The sequence below is a fragment of the Larimichthys crocea genome, chromosome XVI, assembly GCF_000972845.2.
Source record: "Larimichthys crocea isolate SSNF chromosome XVI, L_crocea_2.0, whole genome shotgun sequence".
Taxonomy (NCBI): Eukaryota; Metazoa; Chordata; class Actinopteri; family Sciaenidae; genus Larimichthys; species Larimichthys crocea.
The window spans coordinates 17,956,943-17,972,751 of record NC_040026.1 but is presented as its reverse complement, the minus strand read 5'-3'; the positions used below and the strand labels follow the sequence as shown (position 1 = coordinate 17,972,751).

The following is a 15,809-nucleotide window of genomic DNA, read 5'->3' as shown; positions in this document are numbered from 1 at the left end:
CATGGTTTTTGACGTATAACACAAGGAGCTTGAAGTGGCCATAATGCAGCTTTTTTTGGGTGCAGCAGGAAGTCGAACCACATGTAGTACAGACGGAGTACAATCAAGGATGTAATCAGCTGCGAGGAAATAAACGTTGGTAAAGATTCATCTCCGGTTCACTTTTCGTCCTATGCCACATACGGGGTGAATAAAACCTTCTCCCGTGGTGGCGAAGCAGATTCACATCCCTACCTCACATGAACTTTGACTAGTGATGTTACAGCCTCAACCAGTAGTATATACACGTGTGTGGTCGATCCCCAAAACGGACTACAAACCAGCAAATTGATTTCCGTCTGCAGCACATGCTGGACTGACCACATTTCGCCTCGCGGGTGACGGTCACTCGCCTGTATTTGCGTATATGTGACCATAGCCTTGAGGAGAACTGGAAGCAGAACGTAGCCTATGAAAGTTGGTCAGTGGTGCATGAAGCCAAAATAGCCCCACTTCCCTGCATGCTGTAAATGCTCTGTGGGCATCAGAGGTTTAAACTGGCTGAGCTGGTGATCTTCCGGTTTAGCCTCCTCTGAATTTGAATGGGGATGTATGATTTAAACGTGTGGCTCTTCTAGTTCTTTTGCTAGGGTTGTGTCACTCCAAAAATGTATCCACCGTTTGTCACTGCCTGGTGCTGCATTACAGGCAATTACAGGTTACACTGTAAAAAAAAAAAAGAAAGAAAGAAAGTTGCCAGAATTTTACCGTAATAAATACTTTTGTAATATTCCAGTGAAAGGGAATTAGTACTGTTGATTTCACGTGTAAGGTTGGCATTTTAGTCCATACTGTTATGTTATATGCTATTAAATATTGCAATGTTTTACTGTATAATTAACAGTCTCTAATATAGAAAAACTGCTTTGTTCTGTATAAATTGCCTGAAAATGGTACATAAATAAAGGTTTAAAAATATGACTGTGTTTTACTGTAAACAGGCAGACAGATTTTTACATGTAACTAAAGGTAAAACAGTGTTTAACAGTATATTTCTATCTATGGTTTACTAACATTAGCCACCATAAGCTACTAGTCATGCCAGACCAAGCAAGGTAGTACCAGCAAAACAATAAAGTGTACTGAACTGAGCACAGGTAAGTTTTATTGCTTATTAATATATTTATTACAAAGGTGCATATTCTTATTTTAACACCTTTAACTCAATGTAACATGTTGGTAAAATACAAGCATGTGCATGAATCTTTAAAGAAGCATTATTAAAGGTTTAAAAGTGTAACAACAACACAGGCATTTCTGTGCCAGCACGCAGAGATCACACATTTATGGTCCTAACAGACATTTCTATAACAAAGAATCATCTACATTTGAACAGCGTGAACAGCAGTTTGCAAGTGAAAAAGGGTGGAAGTAAGCATCAGTAGATAGCAACATGTAACCATGCAGATATATTGCATTTCTTATGCAGAGGCATAATTAATTTGCTAATCTATTTTTTGATACATTATCAGGATACAGCAGTTGAGGGTTAACGCTCTGTAACAAATTACAAAAATCAAAATCATGGAGCTTGGCAGAATGATAGTGCAGCTCTCTCCCTACTCAATGCTAATTTAAACTATTTGAGATTAAGCAACCAGCAGCGTGCAGCTCTAACAGAGTGTTTATTTTAATGAGCAAGTGGGAGAGATTATTGTTTACCTAATAACTTGCTAATTTTCCTGACTAATCTTTCGATGATTACTCTATTGACACACCGCAGGGTAGAGTTCGGTTCTGTGTTGCCCCGTCATGCTTCACCTTGATGCTAACAGGACATTTTACAGCTTTTTGTGTGTGATATTTACCTTAATAATGGAAATATTCCATCCAGAAGTAAATCTAGTTGACGTGTACCAGCTACAGCTTGCAGATACAGTTCATACGTGTCTTTGTAGCAGTTGATCATCAACAACAACTCAAAGCTTCACTGGCTCATTTCTACAAGTAGGATTGCTTTAATTATACGCATTAACTAAGCATATTTATTCAAGTATTGTGTTTAAATATAGTTTTAATTATAACACATTATACTTCACTACATTTCAGACAAATATTGCACTTTTACACCGCTACATTTAGTGTGACGGCAATTCAAAGTAGCTAATAGTCACTTTGCAGATTAAGATCGAATGTACATGAGCTGTGAAAAATATAATTTATATTAATTGCTGAGTTTATGAAATAGTATATATTGTTAGAGATTAAACTATTCAGTATATAAAAATACACTGCTCCTTATGTCATAATAAAACAACAATAATCTAAGTAGTATAAGTAGTAGTATTTTTTAGTAAAAGATATTTATTTGCCATTGTCACTATGGACACGTTATTAAGTAACTAATCTAAAATACTAAAACTAAAATAATTAACCTTTGGTTTTAGTTGCTGAAGAAGAGGAGTTTCAGTGCATCTGTAAACTTTCCTGGAGCACTTAGTTGGATATTTGCAGAGTCAACACGTGGCTTGTACGCACCACTAGGGAGGACAGGCCTTCATTGCATTGTTATTCATTCCACAGTCACTATAATCGCTTCAAATAAACACAATTATTCTCACAGTCTGTACTCTGAAGCATTGGCCTCAAATGTCATAGATAAGATACGCACACAAACAGACGAACACACACACACTGCTCGCGTCTGCCCTGTGTTTCCCCCTTGCTGACTCCTTGTCCACTTGAATAAGTGTGGTGTGGAAGCACGACGCTGACAAATCCTGACAGGTTTACACTTGATTTCAGGCTGCCGCATTCGAACGAACGTGCAAGGAGACGGCCTCGAGCAGAGCGGCTACACGCAGCATGCTTTCATCTAGTCATGGACCAACTAAACCCTGCACACATCTGTTTATCTATATGGTGTATGACTGACTTGGTAAAGATTCAGAGGGGAGACGGAAACAAAGCACCTTTGCTCTGTAATTCATTTCTTATTCATTATGCAACAGTATCATTCATAGGTTTAGTTTACAGTAACTACACTTCCAAAACAGACTTAGAAAATGTAGTTACATATTGATGTGTGCTTATTTTGTCTTTCCAAACATCCAAACAATCTAAAAACGGTGACGCTTTCTCTACCAAGATTAAAAATATTCACAGTCTTCGGTCCTCGTGACTCTGCTTCACATGCAGGATAATGACTCATGTTCTAACAAAAGTAAACTGCCATCCAAAAGAACAAAAACAAACTACTTGTTCCAGTTGAGTCTAATATCCAGGTATAGAGTCATCATTGGTCTGTATTGTAGATGACACAGCTATAGGGAAAACTGTAAAACTGTCTGCTTTAACACCATCAGTCCCGGAGTGTTTAGGTGCCAGCCACCGAATCAAAAAACATCACCCCCTTCATTCTGTCTCTGCTTCTCCGTCTCCAGCTCACGCTCCATCCTGCAGGCCGTTAGACTGTGCAGAATGGCCGCTGACGACAGATCAAGCGATATCTTAAAAATGGCAGCCTCTGTTGTATGAAACGAGGCCAAGCGGCACAAAACTCCAGCTGATAAATGTCCTATTTCACAGCTCACACAATGTATTTCAGCATATGTGCCTACAGACATGCAGCTTTCATGGTAGTCTTTGTGTTACCATGTATTTACTGTATATTTATATATAGAAGGAAAAAAAAAGTTTCATCCATCAGAAAAGCACTAAGAGTCTGCAGTGCTCTATTTGAGACACTTAGAGATTTTCCATTATTGAAGGGAAGTTTTGTTCCAGCGAGAAGAAAGGATTAATTTTCTCTTTCAGTGGAAAAATTGTTATAAATGGTGCAGGAAATGTTTTAGGTGACCTATCTCTGACCGACATTATTTTTCAGCTTTGATTTAGGACGTGTTTGACTTTGGAAAATCAAATTTAAAGAAGGCTTTAAAAAAATCCAAGCACAGCCACATTAGGTTACCATGAAATCACTACACCTAGCTGGAAGGTATATGGGTGTATACCAACCATATATCTACCTAAAAATAGCCAGAGATACGTATCAGTGCACATCTTGCAGAGTAATGGTGCAGACACGCAGAATCTGTTGATGGATATCAAGTTGACGGATCGTATTCATTTTCTATAGGGAGCAGGAGATCCATCGGCGCGATGCATGATGGATACACCGCCGTGGGTTGACTGACCGTTCCCTGTGTCTGAATTTGTATAAACGCGTTTTGACTCAACAAGCACAGCGCAGCATGTTCGTGGAACTCAGATCGAATTATAAAACCATGTAGTGCTGATCAAATATGAATAAATATCCTCTACTTTTTTAAAAAATGAACATATTGTAGTGTACTGAGCCAGTCGCCATGTTAAAAACAAACAATCTTAAACCAAGCACCGCCCAACGCGCAGCTATGTCGCCCACCAGCCGGAGCGTTCAGTGGTCTTGTGCATTCAAATGCGTCCTTCTCTGATTCTGTGTTTGCATCATATACTTGCAGGCAATGATTTTACAATTTTTCATGATGATGATGATGATCAGTGACTATGGATTCCCTGACTAAAGCAATATGTCCTCCAGGGCAACATAAATGGCACCGAGCCTGGGGAGAAGTGCTGTCTCGCTTGGGCAACAAATGTCCCTTCCTTCGCTGTCGCTCCATATCGGACACAAGCAAATATGAAGTGAGTCTGAAAACTGTCTGACAACGACGTCACTGACGACAGTTAGGAGCTTAGAGGGAGAAGCGTCTTCGGAAGGAGATGCTGACATGGGCATAACACTGCAGCGCAGGGGCATGTGTTGCTGTAAGTAGCAAATGCTGCAATACAAAAATACTGAATGCTGTCGTGCAAGCAAAACTTGCTTACTTCTTCATCATTGTGGTATTAACAAGTTATGCGCAGTCTCACGAAAATGTATGCGATGCATGCTTGTATGGGAAGAGTTGCAGAAGTGTGGGGAGATGTAGCGGAGACGTAAAATAAAAGTAAATCTCTCCCAAACAGATATCTGTATCCTCTTAAGACTGTCCCTCAAAGCTGTCTTATGTATCCTTCATCCAGTACAACTTTCTGTCCTCTTCTCTCTGAATCATGCTGGACATAAATAAAAAGGTACTTGGGCTCCAGCGACATACCCACATTTGTTCGAATGAATGAATGTCAGAAGGATCACACATCAACAGACAAAGTGAGCAACCACCAAACTATGTGAGCTACGTGAAAAAGATAAAAGCAGGACAATTCATGTTAAGAAGCAGTTAAAAGCTTGTCACCGGAGCACAGTTGATAATTTATTTATTTTTTTATCCAGCAATTTGTGCTTTCAAAGGTTGTATAACCCAACTGACTAAAGTTTAATGGCATACGTTTATGCCTCGTTCTCCAGCTGCTATACTAGAAGTTCTCAAAAAATGAACACACCCCATTCAATCTGAGGACCTGAGGACAGTCAGAGATCTGAACAGTTACGATTGAAGCAGCTTGGTGACTGGGAAGAGATGAAAGCAAGTCCTCTTGACACCACAATGATCTAAGACCTGTGTCAATACACAGGGATCCTACCGGATCACATTAGTCTGCTGAGACCTGGTTCGACAGGTACAGGGTGGACCTGTGAAAGCATCTGTGGATGTAAGGAAAGACATAACTTTGGAAGAGTGTTTCTTCTCAATCAGGTTACATCTGACACTGAGTATTAACAGCTAAATTGAAATGAAAAATCTCTTTGTCATTGAGACAGCGGCGTCTTTCATGTTAATATTTCTCACGGCTTCATTCAGACATGAAGCAGAGCGGGAACTGAAAAAGACTGATGGATTTTAGAACTTAATCATTTCACATTAATGCAGATCAAAATTTAGCTGCCTGTTTTTTTTTTAATTTAAATGTTCAACCCTGTTCATACGCTGTATGTAAACTGCTAGATATTCATCGATTCGTCCACACAGCTGGAATAAACATTGAACAGAGAGTGCTGGTCTGATTATTACTGTGATTTTTTTTTCTTAACCTCATCCGCTCCGGTCCCACTGCCAGAGGGAAAAGGAGATTTTATCGACTGATCTGATATAAAAAGCTCGAGTTTCCTTGTTTATTAAACTGATTTTCACTGAGATAATACATTTATTCTGTGGTTTTAGAGGGCAGTGCAAGACGCACATTTCTCTCTTGGCATGTTTAACCTTGTGCTACCCTTTAACTCTTTAGTTCGAGCTGGAGCAACGCACATACCTCTACTGTACCGCTATTATGCGTGTGTGCGTGAGGTTATACATGAATCTATAGCACGAACGCACATCAAAACAATGACCCCTGATCGAAAATGACTCCACAGTGCTTCAGAAGCGAATTGTCGCGTATAGAAAGTGGAAAGCGCTTTTGTCCGTTCCCTTTTCAAAAAGACTCCCAGTATGAAGCAACCCATTAAAATCTCTTTTCATTTGAACAATCACTTCATGAGGCTAGATAAAGGGAATGCTGGTTCAGCCATGGGAAAGGAATGAGTATTATTAGGTTGGTTTCATCACAGCACAGACTGAATTATACTAACAGTCACCTTAATTGACTTGGCTCGTCCTCGTTTTCTCCTCTCTACACTGAGAAATATGGAGCACAGGCATGTGAGACATCCTATAAAATCTGGCACTTGTGTGAATTTGTGTGTAGGAATCTTCCTTCCCATTTGTTTACAAGGTTTGACCGATGATCTGCTAGGCTGACAGTTTCTGCCCGAAGGCTGCTGGATCCAGTCATGAGTCATGTCGTATGTTGATGTATCAGCTTAAGGGATGGTTAGTGCTCTATATGAAAAACATCCTCCTATGTGACACTACAATTCATTCATCCATGATCATTTTCTGTTAATAAGACATGAAGCATTGTTTTGGTTAATTGATACTGATAAATAAAATACATACCAGTATATGTGTACACATTTTTATACTGTAGATCTGCAGAAATGTTAAAAAATTACGATTTCAAGTATCTAAATATGATGTTTAATTATGCACATTAGTTTTTAAAAAGCCTTTTTCTAGAAGCTAAAGCAAAATTTTGATGTAAAACGATTAGGAAATTAATCAGTTACTCGATCAACAACAAAAAAACAAACACTTATTTTGATAATTGGTTGATTAGGTTTATTTAGCAAAAAATATTAACACTTGCAGGTCTTCTCTTTGTCTTGTCTTTGGAGTATCTTTTACTTTTGGACTGTAGATGTGTGGATTCTCTTGCACTTTCCCGACATTTTTCATTATTTTTCTCACATATAAAAGACCAAACGATAGGACTTAACTTGCAAAATAAATGTTATATTAATCAATAACTGAAAAAAACATTTGTTACAGGCCTCGATATGACAAAGAAGAACAGAACACTGGCACAAATTAGGCACTCTGCGCACAATTTACAGGCTATTTTCCTGCCTGCGGTCTAGTTCAATTTTTTGCTCCAAATAAACAATTTCATGGCTATTTTTAGTTAGTTTGGTTGTTTCAATTTGACCGTGGCGTTGTCGAATTCACAGCAACCCAAACAAAAGGGATCAAACGCTGAAGGGTTCATTTAACCGGTTCAAACATGGCAGGTGTGAAATCACGGCTTGCCCTGTGTGTGGGGGGGGGACATGAGAGGCTCTTCACCCTGAGGGACTGACACAAGCTGCCCATGAGTCTCATCGTAACAATCAATTAATGGAGGAGATGGCTCTGACACTGTGGCCTGCAGCAGGGCGGCTGTTCAAACTCTGTCAGTGCTGATGCTGTTCATGTTACAGGTCTAATCTCAACACATGGCACATTATGAAAAGTATAAACAAAGAATCTTTGCAATGCCCTACATTCAAACAGGAAGAAAAATGTGTTCAAAACATTTGCAAAGGTGGTTTAAATATGTCAGCGCAGGAGTAAATTCTGTGTGTGTTGTGTTCATTGTGGTAGGGAAGTATCGTTTTAGAGAAATGTGTCAGTAAGGGAAGGATTTCAACTCGGAGAACAAATTGCTCCCTGCTGTTTTGCCAGCAAACTGGAGCAGAATAGAGGTCACATTCGAAAGACCATGCACACTTGTTCAGTTGATTGTGGCACTGTAAGGCATTCATTTCATTCTCTGGATCATTAATCTCTTCAGTCAGATAAATATGCAAACACAGTCAAAATGATGGGCTCCAGTTATCCGCAATCAGACGTAAGCTGTGACCTAATTCCATACAAAGAAACTAAATCTAAGCAGGTTTTTTATTATGAACTGGGTTTAGAAGGTGACAAAATAAAAGTATATTTAAAACAATGACTGAAACGTGTATGTTTATGGCCAGTATTTTCCCACAATAAATAAAACAAAGATAGATGTTTACAGCTGGAGAAAATAGAAACAAATGATATTTTGCTTTAAAAAAAATCTAAAGAAAGAAAAAAGAAAAAAGCTCCAGGAACACCTCAGAAAACAATTAAATTAATAGCAATTGACAATTTAAATAGGGTTGCAACTACAAATTAGGCAAGTAGTATGTTCGTAAATACTGTCAGCACAATTGCGATACCAAAAATACATTTTAATACTAGATGTAAATGCAAAAAGTCATGGATTGGGTGTCAACGTATCTCCAAATGCATATCACATGTTAATATTAATGTAAACACAGCCAATGAATCTGCAGTAAGATCCAGAAACAGCTAAATGGAACTCAACCATCATTAATTATATCGTTTACACCTGTTGTTTTACCTGTGCATGCTGTGTGTGTTAACGTAAGTCAAGGCATCAGATGTGTCGGGTCAGAGAAAAGTTGTTGAATGTGGAACTGGGGGGGATGTTCAAAGGATTCCTGTTTGTCAGTGCGCCTAAACGATTACTCTACTGTCAAGCTTATCACCGCATCTTTAGTGGCGTGAGTAATGATCAATAAATTCTGCCAGGTCTGTCAACGCTCTTCGCGTCACAGATGAAGCCACTGCACAGCACTGCACATAGTCTGCATGGCAATGCCACGTGCATACCAAAATACAGATCCAGAGTCTGACCTAAATCTGCTTCTCAATGACACGGTAACACTGCTGTGGTAGCAATTAGCAATGTGAAAACTCTAGGAGCCGTTTCTACTGAAAAAACAATGTCTTTGTTATAACCGATGCACAGCTCTATCAAATCAATCCCTATTAGGCATTAAGTGTATTTTTACAGATTCACCTGCTTTCTTTTATTATCTCTTTATCCTTTTACCCTCAACACCTGCCTTTACACCTCTTATGATTCAGCTATACTAGATCAAAGAATACCCAGTTTTTTTATTTTTTAAAAGGTACTATTAAAATATAAATATTATAATATTAGAAAAGCGTTTCTGCAGCAAAAAGCTGGACAAAACTTGACCCAGTTTTCTGTAAATGTTACACCAGCTAACCTCAGAGCTCCTAATCAGTGAGTCAGGAACTAAAAGTTTTGTTGCTGGATACTGGAAAGTCAAAAATATAATAATAGGTAGCGAGACAGAGCCCCCCCAGAAAATGAGGACTATGCACGCACACACACACACACACACACACACACACACACACACACACACACACCAATTGCTCTGGAACAGTCTCTCACTTTTAAGTATGAATGATGATAAGCAAAGTCTATTATCTGACACAGAAAAAGTCAATAACATTCTGATGACAACAAAATGAGGCTGAAGTGAGGGGGGGAAATTAAACAATGAATATCGGTATTCGTTAAATTTCATGCGCCGTGTTCGACTGGAACAGTTAAATATGTGCGGTAAGCCTACACAGAGAGTGTCAGGCTCATAAATCAGCATTAAAAAATGCCATCTCATTGGCCAGTTGTTCATTACGGGCTCCTTTTTTTTCTTTTTTTTTTTGGAGTGCTGATTGATCAAGCTGGTCAGCGTGGCAGAGTGACACAGGTGGCAGTGAGTGAAGTTGATTAATGGGCCCTCGTCGAAACAGGTGTGCAGAAAATGCTCGGGAACGGTCGAGGGGCTCTTCTGGAATAGTAAATATATACCAAATGCGTAACACCTCCTCCTCGTGGTTTGCAGATGTGAACATTTGCAACATCGTGACAGAGCGAGCTGTAATAAGTGAACACCTGAATAAACAAGGTGTGTTAGATATCAGGGGACAGTCTGCTGAAAGACTATTTTCCCTTTGTTTTTGGCCCAAAAAACACCAAACAGCACGACTTCTGCTGGACGGCTGAACATTTGCAGGACTTGCACATTCAACGCAGAAGAGAAACAAAGCTTTTCTGACAGTTTTGCAGCAGATCCAAACCTTATATTTCTATTTATATATAATGCCAGACCCGGTACCTGCACTGTATTAGGCAATTCTTTTGATGCCAAACTCAACAGCACGAACACAAGGCTCAGAACACAAAGCAACATATGTTTCTACCACTTTCTACCACAGACCCTCTACGGAGTCGAAATTGATTAAAATACTGCGTATGACAAAATAACAGAACCACTGACAATACAAAAGCCCCGCAGTAAACATCAATTTGAAGAAGTTCATAATGTTTTTGTTCAGACTGTGAGAGTTGTTGATTAAACCCAGATCATTTTTGAGGTAGTTTGCGATGTGGGCAGGTAAATATAAAGTTATGAGTCTTTGAGTCAACGTTGGTGATGGTCCACATGTGAATCTCTCTCTTTTAATAAACGATTCTTTGTCACGATTTTTCATTTCACTGATGGCTTTACACCAATTCATGTGGTCCGGTTTAAAGCAAAGCATGATGTCTCACAGACACTTAAATGTAATGGTTAGACCTGTATGTTCCCTGTTATGACAAGTCTTTATGTCTTTTTCTTAAATTGTCTTTATTTGTAAAGTTAAAAACAGCGATTGTCTGCTAAAGCTCACAAATATTCTTGTTTGATATTAATCTTAATATAATGCCGGTTTTAAAGCAAGATCATGTAACTTTTGGACCATAAAATAAGAAATATTAAATAATTTTGATGATGTGCAATCAGGTGAATGGTGTCTGATATTTCCACTCTGCGCCTCAGACGCCTGTTTCTGCACTATGTATCATCACTCATGAGAATTATGTAATGCTTTATGGCTCTAAGTCAAACACAATCAACTACTTCATTGATTTTTGGTGAAACTGAGTCATATCTTATTGAGAGAATGTTTTCTTCCCTCTGATGTCAGCTCTTTGTTATTGACAGAGTTTCCTGATGGACAGTAAAGTGAACTGCTGCAAACTATAGCTGCAGTCAGCTAATGTTCAGTGTTCAGCTCAGTATATTAACAGGGCTGACCGGACCGTGAGCTCAGAGCACCGGGGGAGTGTTAGTGTTTGTATCACAGCCATTTTGGACCACTGGACTGAGGTCAGGGGTGCGGTGAATGCTGATGAATGGCGGTGAGTGGAGCCAATGTCATGCCAGAACCGGAGCTGGGCAAGAGGAAAATGGAACCAGGCTCAGCAGCCTTCATGGACATTATGTCAGAGGCAAAAAGACAGAAGAGGACGTTGATTGAGAAAGCATATTTATGATAGTGGTATAAAACTCTGAAACTAGGGGTGCTACATCTCAAAAACACCAATTTCTATACAACACTGCCTCAAGCACAGACTTCAACAAAATACAGTCTGTGAAATTACCATACAGTTAGGCATGAATCATTCCTCACCAACCTTTTTCTAGAGTTTTCAACTGTGTCACGCAGCCTATGCCAGCTGCAAAGTGCTATGGATAAAACCACAGCAGCAGCTGAGCAATTATCAGCTTCATAAATATAGATGTGGTAGAGCTGTACCTACAGTATAACGTGGCTCTTTTTGCAGGAGAGACGATACTACAGCAGAATAAAATCAGTACAGAGGTAAGACACAATAAAATCAAGCTTGACAGCATCAGAAACAATCAAATCTGTTCAGAAGTTTATATTCATACAGTAGTATGAGATGTTCTGATGACTTGCAAGCTCAGTTTTACTCCTGAGGTGTCAGCCCTTAGAGATGAGATGTGATAAACTGGGTAGAATATCACAAAAATAAATAAATAAATCTAATAATCTGCAGTGAATCAGCAGGTAACTCAACTTTTGCATGTGTAAGTGAAGTAGTGAGAATCTCTACCTGTGCTAACAGCCTTTGCCAGTCGGCGCAGCCTCCTCTGGTGCGTCTTCCCTCTGTAGTGGATCTGGGCCTGGGCGTTGGAGTTCAGCTGTATGTTGCACACCTGGCACATAGTGGGACTGCCACTGCTCTGACGGCGCTCTCGTTTGGCCCTGTGCCCCGTCGCCACCCTCCTCTCCTCTTCATCTTCCTCCTCTTCTTCTTCCTCCTCCTGTCCCTCCTGACTCTTAGGAGGGGGGCTGCCGCTCAGCCAGTCGGGGCTCTTTGGACGTTTCATATCTGGAGAAAACAGAGAAAGAAAATGAATCAGAGGTGTTGGAAATTCATGTGAAACAGAAGCAGCATAGTCCCCAATGTTAGACTTTTAAATCAGAATGTGTGGTATGTATGTTGTTAAAGCCTCCACAGGGGGGCAATAGAGCAGCATGACTCAGTTCAGAGCTGTATTTTTTTTTGTATCTTTTTCTTTCCTGTGATTCAAACTGCAATTTTATGTGCACCACCATTGCAGTGCTTTGATATTTCATTGTACCAAACAGAGAGATTTCACAGGCAGACAAAGGACGCTTATCTACAACACTGTGGGTATGTCCACATTTCAATACATCCAAATGCTTGTGTTAAAACTCTCTGACATCCCCATTAAAGAGCTTGAATTGAGGGGACAGTATGCTGTCAGCAGGCATAAACACATTGTCGTATAACCCGGCCCTTTAGACATCCATTAGCTGAAAAGAATGGCCTATCTCTGGGACACATCACGGCATTACAACACAGAGACATGTACAGTCTGTAGATAAGTGGCTTGTTACAGCTTCTCTCTATTTATTAGATAATAAAAGCCGATTCCCGGGGTACACAAAGCGACGTGTTTCTTTGTGAGAGCACACTGCCTTAATACCTGTAATGGCTGAGCGATTGTGGCAGACTGACAGCATAAATCAAGCCGCGGCTAAACGCGAGCTGTGCTGTGAACGTGGAAAGTCTAACTGAATTCTTTGTTTTGATGCTGTTTATGTGATAATGGAATCAATTAAGTCCTCCCGGCGTTGGACATTTTATCCTCCGCCTTGCTGAACGTACCCCCGGCAAACAGGAACCGTTATTTGTAAAAATCTTTGCTGTTCTAAGAATTCAATTTGACTGGTGGAGAGATGAAAGTGAAATGGAAATGTGCTCGCTGGAATTCATCAGCCTCAAACCAGCAATATGGACTTCAAAGCTGCACGCCATCGCCATGATTATTTGGATGATGTTTTACTACAGCCTGGAAGCGGATGGGGAACCAAAAAAAAAAGCCCACAAATACCATGTAGTAACACGAGGTGACATGATGTTCTCATTTTTTCCTCACAATAGAATATGCATTTACATTTAACACAGAAAATTGTGCAAAACAGGTTCACTAAGGCTCGATAAGAAGACAACCCTGTCTCCAAGAGATTAAGTTTGAATACAACAGAGCGTAATTTGCAACAGCAAACATTTTTCAAACTTAACGTAATGCCACTAAAAATATCTAATCTTCACTCATAGTAACTGCAACATTATTAAACATTTTATGGTTATTTCTAAGCAACCACATCGCTCAATCTACAGCGACTTCAAGCACGAAACACAAAGTGCTTTTGTTGCCTAAACCAAACTACATATGTGAACCACAGTCAGTCAAAGTCCTGCACTTTGTACTACTTGCATCCACCCACACTACTGCCCTGTGACGTGGTGTGGTGCATAAATGTAACGCTTCATTAACTCAAAAAAGATGCCTCTAAAATGAATCCGGGCAGTGATGACAAAGTAATTGGAAAATAAATTTAGTAATTTAGAAAATATTATTTCTTGGAGACAGGATTAGGGAAAAAGAAGAAGAAGCAGAAGAACATCTCTGCGGCTGAAGACCTTGAAAGACAAGTGCAGCTGTACAAATGTTGCCATGTCTTTTAATGACCAAGGAAATTCAATTTTCAGGTTCATCTCATTGATTAACTAATCTTTTCTGCACTACTTAAACTGGACCTAAACTCTCACTTATTACTGTTTACACATTAATTGTTTTTGGCCCAAAGGCAGAGGCAGAAAAACTTCACTGCTCTCCGGCTGTCCGAGGCACAAAATGTGTCTCAGATAAGAGCTCAGACTTTTGCTCTTGCCTCTTTTGTCACTTTAAGGTGGTTTGCATTGACGAGATCCCCGTGTTCAGGCATGAAATGGATTATAAACCTACCAAAGTCATTTTACTTACATACACTTAGATACAGTATAGAAATTTGTGAATAGTTTACCTTATGCAATGAAGAAAGAGTTGCAAATGATCATCTTATAATCAATCCCCCCTAGCTTTAGATATCTACACACTGAATGCATTTTATGCTGCTAGTTTAAAACACTGACACTGTTTGTAGACACAGTCAAGCACTGTTCAGACGCTTCTCTTGGCTAATGTATCAAACTGTGCACTTGCTCCGCCACACTGGAAAGACCAAAGCAGCACCACTCACTCATCTTTATGTGGTCAGCTGGAGTTGGCACCTGACAGCCCCATTACAAAACAACTTTTAACAGGTTGCCGGCCGTCCGGCCAGCATCTGCTGCTTTTCTGCTGGCACTCTGCGCCAAAGCCAGGACTGCTCTGCCTGTCTGGCACCTGAGTGGGCAGCTGGGAACAGCCCAGTCCTCTGCTACGGAACAAATGGGTAAAGTTACTGGTGCTCAACAGAGCAAGCTGTGATGCCTGCAGCCTGCAGCTGAAAGTGCACAGAGTTGTCATAATGAAAAGCCTTGCTGGGCTGCATTATTATTATTTTTTTTGTAATAGCCACCAGTGAAGTTCTTGCTCTCCAGAGAACCACAAACTCTGCGAATGTGAAAAAATCTAGAAATCCATGCTGTCGATCATTTGTACTCCCTTTTTTTTTTTTTTTACTAAAGTGAGGACTGATAAGGCGATGGCAGTGTGCAGGATTATTTTGTCCTTTCAATCATTATTACAAACCAAAAATGTGTATGTTATCATGATCTGCAGGCATCTGTTTGTTGTATTATGATCTTATTATTATTATTATGTCAAGCTTTAAGGTTGATCTTAACACTGAAAGTGAAGAACTAAACAAAACAATGCTGCACACAAGATGTTTTTTTTATATATATACATATATAGAAATATAATTAGGCATAACATTACTGGGCTGACTGGGAAAAGTGATATAAAAACTCTATAACTATAAAAAATTTATCAAGCTCATCAGCAAAAGAATCTGCCCCGAACCAACTACATTACATCTGCTAATAGTACACAGTACAAGTAAACAGATTAAAGACAGAAATAGTCCCATGACATTTAATTTGAGAAGGATAAAACGTGAGGTTATGTCGTGTTACTGCATCTCTACAGTTACTAACAAGATCAGACAGAACTACTTAATCACGAGTTGGATTTCCAGCTTTTCCATGATGAGGCTGTGTAAAGAATAAAAACGACACCGTGCCGTAGCTCTTCTCCTGGTTTCCTCATTGATTAAGTTTGAGGTCTTCCTAACTATTTTTTTTACAGAGGACATAACACCTAGTAGGGAGCAGGTGTATGCTTTAAATCCATTAATTTAAACAGGCCTAGGTTCAATCTTGTGTATACTTTATTGATCATGCACTAAAATAGATATTCAATCTCAATTACTTTTGTTTATTTTCACCTCTGAAATAAAAAATAAATGAAT

General features: G+C 39.5%; 1 protein-coding gene across 4 annotated transcripts in view; it reads right to left on the bottom strand.

Moving 5' to 3' along the window:
- The window catches only part of LOC104930988 (zinc finger protein 385B-like), a 74,088-nt gene that overhangs the window by 34,911 nt on the left and 23,368 nt on the right, over positions 1–15,809 (bottom strand). For 3 of the 4 annotated variants that reach the window (XM_019264715.2, XM_027289767.1, XM_019264716.2), the window contains one exon: positions 12,094–12,372. The exons of the other annotated variant lie outside the window; for it this stretch is intronic. In XM_019264715.2, coding sequence (XP_019120260.2) covers positions 12,094–12,372 — 279 coding nt within the window. The remainder of the gene's footprint in view (positions 1–12,093; positions 12,373–15,809) is intronic. 4 annotated transcript variants of the gene reach the window in all.